This window comes from Quercus suber, unplaced genomic scaffold (assembly GCF_002906115.3).
Source record: "Quercus suber isolate HL8 unplaced genomic scaffold, Cork oak 2.0 scaffold_34, whole genome shotgun sequence".
Lineage (NCBI taxonomy): Eukaryota > Viridiplantae > Streptophyta > Magnoliopsida > Fagales > Fagaceae > Quercus > Quercus suber.
This window is the reverse complement of record NW_027069499.1, coordinates 1,155,429-1,161,997: the sequence shown is the minus strand read 5'-3', so window position 1 is coordinate 1,161,997 and position 6,569 is coordinate 1,155,429. Positions and strand designations below refer to the sequence as shown.

Sequence of the window (6,569 nt, the reverse complement as noted above, 5' to 3'; positions counted from 1 at the left end):
GTTAGAGCTGAGGGCAGTGCACAACAAGGTGACAAGGTTAACAAGGGCCCCTTTTATAGTTGGGGGCAAGGTGTGTATGCTTGGAACACACACAAGTGAGCATCACACAAGTGTGGCGTAAGGTTTTGATGGACATAAACGTGTGGGCTAGGTCCATGGATGAGCGTTTGAAGTTGACACATGATTCCCACAGATGATGAACTAGTGGAAGAAAGCTCATAAGGAGAAGAAGCTAGTAGGACTGATTCGTGACCCATATATAAAGAGGTAATGGTTAAAATAACATAGTTGGACCCAAATTCATAAGTTTTAGCTCTAGGGTTAAGTGGAATCTTTATATATTGTATTAATCTCTCAACAAAGGAGTCTCTCCAAGGCGTTCTCTCCCCAACATGCATCATCTTCTTAATTTTTAAATAGCATAGGGATAAAGTGTTGTGGTAGCAAAAATTTTGATATTAGTTTGTTGTGCAAAAGGACATCTAGATGTTCTCCCACATAAAATTTGTTTTGAAAATTATTATAAATTTGAGTAGGAACTAACGAAAAAATAATAGGGGCGAATAAAAGTTAAAAAAAAAATAACAGGAATGAATATGGAATGAACAAAAGTTGAACGAATAAGAGACAGAATAACTCACAAATTATATATATACCTTGACGAGACTTCTCTCAAGCCTCAAGTGTTAAACAAAAATTACAGCACAACCAAAAAAGTAAAAAACAAAAAGCCAAATGCATATTTACCCCAATCTACCTCCAAATATACCAAAAAGCGACAAAAGCGACAAATACACTTGACGATGGTGCCAAACTCAAATTAGCTTTCACCCAAACGAACGAACAAAGTGTATATCATCCCAAGTTACCTCTAATTGCGCCAATAGGCACCAAATGCGCCTGAATTCTCAAGCAGTGTTGGCCTTCGTAATTTTTTTTTAAGAATAAACGGCAGGTGTTGGCCTTCATAATTAATCATCGGTCTTGTGCACCTATGGTGAGGAAAGATAAATTTTTAATTAGAATAATAAGCTTCAAAATTCTTTTTAAACTATGCAAGGAGTGAGATTGTTTCTACTGGAAAAAGAATTTAAAAGACGTTCTTTAACTCACTACCTACAACCTAGTTATTTAAGTATAAAAAATTTTTATAACTTCGAGAAAATTCACAATGCAGGAAAGTTAATTTTTTTTGCCATCTCATTCAATTAGTATGGAATTAGCAATCCATTTACTTGAAAGATAACTAGAATATAAAAAAGCAATGTTTTTACAACAAATTTGAAATTCAAGATTTCTACAACAAATTATTTATCTTTGTAGTCTTTAAATGCCTGTGTCAGAAATTCTATACATGTGGCTATAATTTAAGTTTATTTCAGAGACCTCTGTCTAGAGTAATAGGATATAAGCCAATTCCTTGTGATCTTGATCACTCCGGTAGTGGAAATCAACCAAATGAAAATAAATTTTAGACCATTTTGGATTTTTTTTTTTTTTTTTTAATTGGAACAAGCAATATAAAGAACAAAAGTCACGTGTTTAATTATTATAGAAGTAGCTTCCAATCTTCTCAGTTTAATACAATAAAAAGAAATATTAACACGAAGGCATATTTCAAATCGCAATATGATTCCCTCTTCCCTAAAACATTTGGAGTGGTCTTTTTAAGTTTGATCACGTGCTGTGGTATATACATTACTAAATTATATCTTCCAAAGATTTTATAAAAATAAAAATAAAAATAAATTACCTGTCGTATACAGGTTCTAAGAAGGTTTTGCCGAATTGAATGCAACTCGACTACAACAGCACTAATGTTCATCCTTTCTCTTGGATATTCCGTGGAGCAAGCAATTCCAATTCCAAGTATCAAAATCAAGCATTCTTGAATTTTGAGACTCCCATTTCGATTCTCATTGCAAGTGTCGTTCATCCTTCTCCCTCCCTCTTGTCTTTTTGGGAGAAGAATAGGATCTATAATATCAAATATTTGTTCTGGCAAATTTGCTTTGACAAAGTCATGAAGATTTAAGCTATCGTGGAAACTGTTATCAATAGGCTTTTTTCCTGTAAACATCTCTAATAATAATATGCCATAACTATAAACATCACCATATATTGATACCTTGTTTCCCACACCATACTCTGCAATTGCATGTAACATATATTGTAGTAAACATACTTTCATAGCATAAAAAGAAGGGAAATAAAAAATATTAAGAGTTTCAAAGCATGTTTTTCAATGGCATACAATAAAAATTAAGGAGAAATAAGATATCTAGAAAATTTTGTTATAAGCATTATATCTTCTATAGGAGGAAATATGGGAAAAGGAAAAGGAATTAAATTTAAGAAATGTAAAATATATTTACCTGGAGGAGTATAACCAACAGTTCCTTTAACTCCAATGGAGCTTGATTGATTAGTATAAGAATTGTGGACAATATCATGAAGGATTCTTGCCAAGCCGAAGTCACTTACATGTCCAATCATTTCATCATCAAGAAGAACATTGCTAGGCTTGAGGTCACAATGAACAATTGGTGTTTCACAATGATGATGAAGATAATCCAATGCACTAGCAACATCAATGGCAATATTCAATCTTTGAAGAAGACTCAACTTCCTTTGTTTTTGAAATGTCTCATTAATTTTTCTTGGAGTTGGATGTAACCACTCATCTAGATTGCCATTTTCCAAGAACTCGTATACCAATGCCTTAAAATCATGACCTTGATAGTCAACGCCCGAACATGCTGTGAGCACCTTTACAAGATTTCGGTGTCTAATGTTTCTTAGAGCCTCACACTCAGCTTTGAAACTTTTGGAAGCTCCATGGCACCCTAAGTTCAGCACCTTGATAGCAACAGTATGTTTATACTGATCAAGAATACCTTTATACACTGACCCGAAACTACCCACACCAATTAAATTAGCAGAAGAGAATCCATCAGTAGCATTCAAGAGACTTTGGTGAGACACATTCATAAGCAAATTTATAGAATCACTTGAGGTATTTTCTTTCCTTTTTTTTCTTAAAGAACAAAGAAATTGAAATGATAGGACCAAATTTGTTCCAATAAACCCGAAAAGTATTAACATCAACGTAAGAGTCAACTTTCTCTTCTTGAATTTTTTGCTTTTGCATTTAGGAAGTTGAAAATTTGGTATGCCCCCACAAACCTCATCATTTCCCTTAATTGAAATTGCACTTGCATTCATGAAAACTCCATTTGTTGGTACCTCACCCTCAAAATGGTTGTATGATAGATTTAATAATTGCAAGAAATCAAAGCTCTCCAAAAATTTTGGAATCTTTCCAGAAAAATTGTTGTTAGAAATGTCAAAATGTTCAAGGCCTCTTAATGATTCCAAAGATGAAGGAAGATCCCCTTGGAAGAAATTTCTTCTCATGGCTAGAAATTCTAGCTTTACACAACTTTTAAGAGTTGCTGGAATTTCACCAAACAACAAGTTTTCAGAAATATCCAAATGTTCTAAATTTTTCAAATTTCCTATTTCCATGGGAAGGACACCAGTGAATCGGTTGCTAGACAAGTCAAGGCTATTCGGTGAAAATGAGAGACCAATAACTTGCGAGGATATGAGATTGCTAAGATTGTTACGGGGAAGATGAAAAGTTATCAAATGTTGGCATTGACTTAGACTTGAAGGGATGCTTCCCTGAAGATTATTGTCTCCTAAATACAACTCCAACAAATTTGTTAAATTTCCAAAAGAGGATGGAATGTTCCCAATGAAATTGTTTTGAGATAAATCCAAAAACTGTAATTTTTGAAGTTTTCCAAGTATAGAGGGGATGTTACCTGAAAATTTATTGTTCCACATTTCTATATCCTCCAGGTTGATCAAATTCCCTATAACACTAGGAATATTTCCAGATATTTTATTAGTATTCAAATAGAAAAAGGTAAGACTAGTTACAAATTTACCGTTTACATACTATTCACACGCTTTTCACGCACTGCAGTCTATTTTCAAAATGAAGCATGGAGGAAGGGAGTACTCTCTAGGAGTGCATTTCTGCGAAAGGCCCCGCATATAATTAGTTAATTACAAGAAACAAAAATGGACATTGTGTATATATATTCTAAGTTGGCTGCTTTCTCTTTTTGCTAGTCCGTCTGCTACTGATTGCCTCGCGGTAGGTATGATGTTGACGGACAGGTCGTCTTTGTCATGCCATAACTACTATGCCTTCTTCCTTGCGATTCCTCGCTATGACATGCTGGTCCGCTGGCGTAGACGTACTATGCAGTATTATTAATGATGTCATATGTCACGTGAATCACTCCATTTTCCAACCCTAATAATACGCTAGCACTAGAACACCACATCTTTTGTCAGTTTGTGTGCAGTGTGAAAGAACTATATTCCACGCGCGGTCTAATAACTATACATCATGGTGCCAAGTAGTGGATAGATGTGATAAATTAGTAAAAAATGTGGCAAGAAATAAATAGGGGATAAGTTAAAAAATGAAAAGTAAAAAAAAAAATGACCAAATAAAAAACCAATGAAGAAAATTATGTGGAGTTGATTATTTATTTTTGGCTGATGTGGAAACTGGGAGCTTCAATATTTTATGGGGCTTTAGCATTTTGCACTTTGCAGTAGAATGAACCCAATTCGAAGTATAAACAATATATTTCTATTGTTTGGTACTAGTGTTATTGTTGTGATGTTTACTCAAGATCTGCAATTGAGGAGGGAGAGTGTCCTTTTGGGATATTCTATTTGTTGGATATATTTTAATAATTTACTTTGTGATAAAGCAAAAGAAACTATACACAGATCTAAGAATAAACAGTAACACAAATAGATGTGATAGACAAAAGTAATAAACAAATACTGAATATATATAAGAAAAAATCTGCTATTAATTAAAAACTCACAAACCAAATGCGTGAAGAATGAATGATTCAGATTAAGTCAGGTGTTTGACACAATCTCATTAAACCAGATTTCACCCCCTACATAATCACTATGGTGTTTTGAGACTTACGAACGTTTACCTCCCAGGATAAAATAATCTACAGCACGAAAACGAAACACACAAGGTCATGCTCTGCGAATTACTCAATGTCTCTTTCTCTCTCTTTGACACAAAATAAATGTAGAAAAAATTCTCTCTAGGAGATTTTTCTAAAAGTTAGTTTTTATGAATGAGGATTATGAATTTATATACGGTAATGAACAGACACACTGTTCAAAATAAAAACTGCTGTGCACAGACTGCTTGACTCAAAAAATAAAATAATAAAAATTATTATTTGGACAAGAGGGCCCAGTCCACATATGCCAAAGCCCAACCCAATGTCCGGCCGATGAACATATAAACTCATATATTATCCGTTTCCTTTGCTATGTGGGATTCAGGATTTTTACTACTTTTATAACATCTTCAAGTGAACATAGAAAACATCAATTTTTATTCACTCCATGCTATTTTTCCAACAATCCTCCACATGAATAGAAATTGATAAACACAATGCAAATGATGATGCAGACACACAGAGAGTAGAAGAAAAGTTACTATATTTGGAGAAGTAGCTTGTGGTTTTGAACTTTTCTTTGTAAAAGACTATCGGATATACTGTCTAACTAGTGAACATGATGTCTTGAACTGTTCAGCCGTTTGTTATACCAAGACAATAGAATTCACACAGCTCATTTTCAAACATATTTCGTTCTTATAGTTGTGTTCATCTCGGCCCTGAACATATCCTGGTAAATTCATGAAGTGCTTTAGAGAATTCAGCCTTAAAAACTCTTATGGAAGTGGCCCACTTCACATTCATATAGGTTATCTTATTAAGAGTATCTAGCTATACCCCACTTGGAANGCATAGAGTTATGGTAGGTCTCAACATATTTGTTGGAGACATAATACAATGAGGCAGTTGCTTTCAAATGAAAGTATTTCCAGATTATAAAACGGATCCGTAATCAACTTTTAAGTAGAAAGCAAATAAACTGCATGTTCATCGAGGGGAATGGGATTAAAGCCTATGACCTAAAGTTTCCATGACGGTAACCCCATCTAGTTGACTGGAGATCCCAAGATCTAGGTTTTCAAAGGGACAACAAAATTGTGGAGACTAGTTTTTATCACTATGGAGATTACATCTCCCACCCATTCCTATGATGAAATAGTGATGTCTGTAAGCGATATTCAGGGCAAGCTTTACTTTTAATGATTCTTATATCTAGGAATTCCAAGTGGGGTATAGCTAGATACTCTTAATAAGAGTAACCTATATGAATGTGAAGTGGGCCACTTCCATAAGAGTTTTTAAGGCTGAATTCTCTAAAGCACTTCATGAATTTACCAGGATATGTTCAGGGCCGAGATGAACACAACTATAAGAACGAAATATGTTTGAAAATGAGCTGTGTGAATTCTATTGTCTTGGTATAAACAAACGGCTGAACAGTTCAAGACATCATGTTCACTAGTTAGACAGTATATCCGATAGTCTTTTACAAAGAAAAGTTCAAAACCACAAGCTACTTCTCCCAATATAGTAACTTTTCTTCTACTC

General features: G+C 34.2%; 1 protein-coding gene across 1 annotated transcript; it reads right to left on the bottom strand.

Annotated features, from left to right (window-relative positions):
- Nucleotides 1–632: 632 nt before the first annotated feature.
- Nucleotides 633–3,940, bottom strand: LOC112021734 (probable LRR receptor-like serine/threonine-protein kinase At3g47570). The gene is made up of 3 exons (XM_065770651.1): nt 2,376–3,940; nt 1,754–2,148; nt 633–992 (listed from the first exon to the last, which is right to left on the bottom strand). The coding sequence occupies exons 1-3, from the start codon at nt 3,850–3,852 to the stop codon at nt 972–974; spliced, it is 1,893 nt and encodes a 630-aa protein (XP_065626723.1). The 5' UTR covers nt 3,853–3,940; the 3' UTR covers nt 633–971.
- Nucleotides 3,941–6,569: the final 2,629 nt, after the last annotated feature.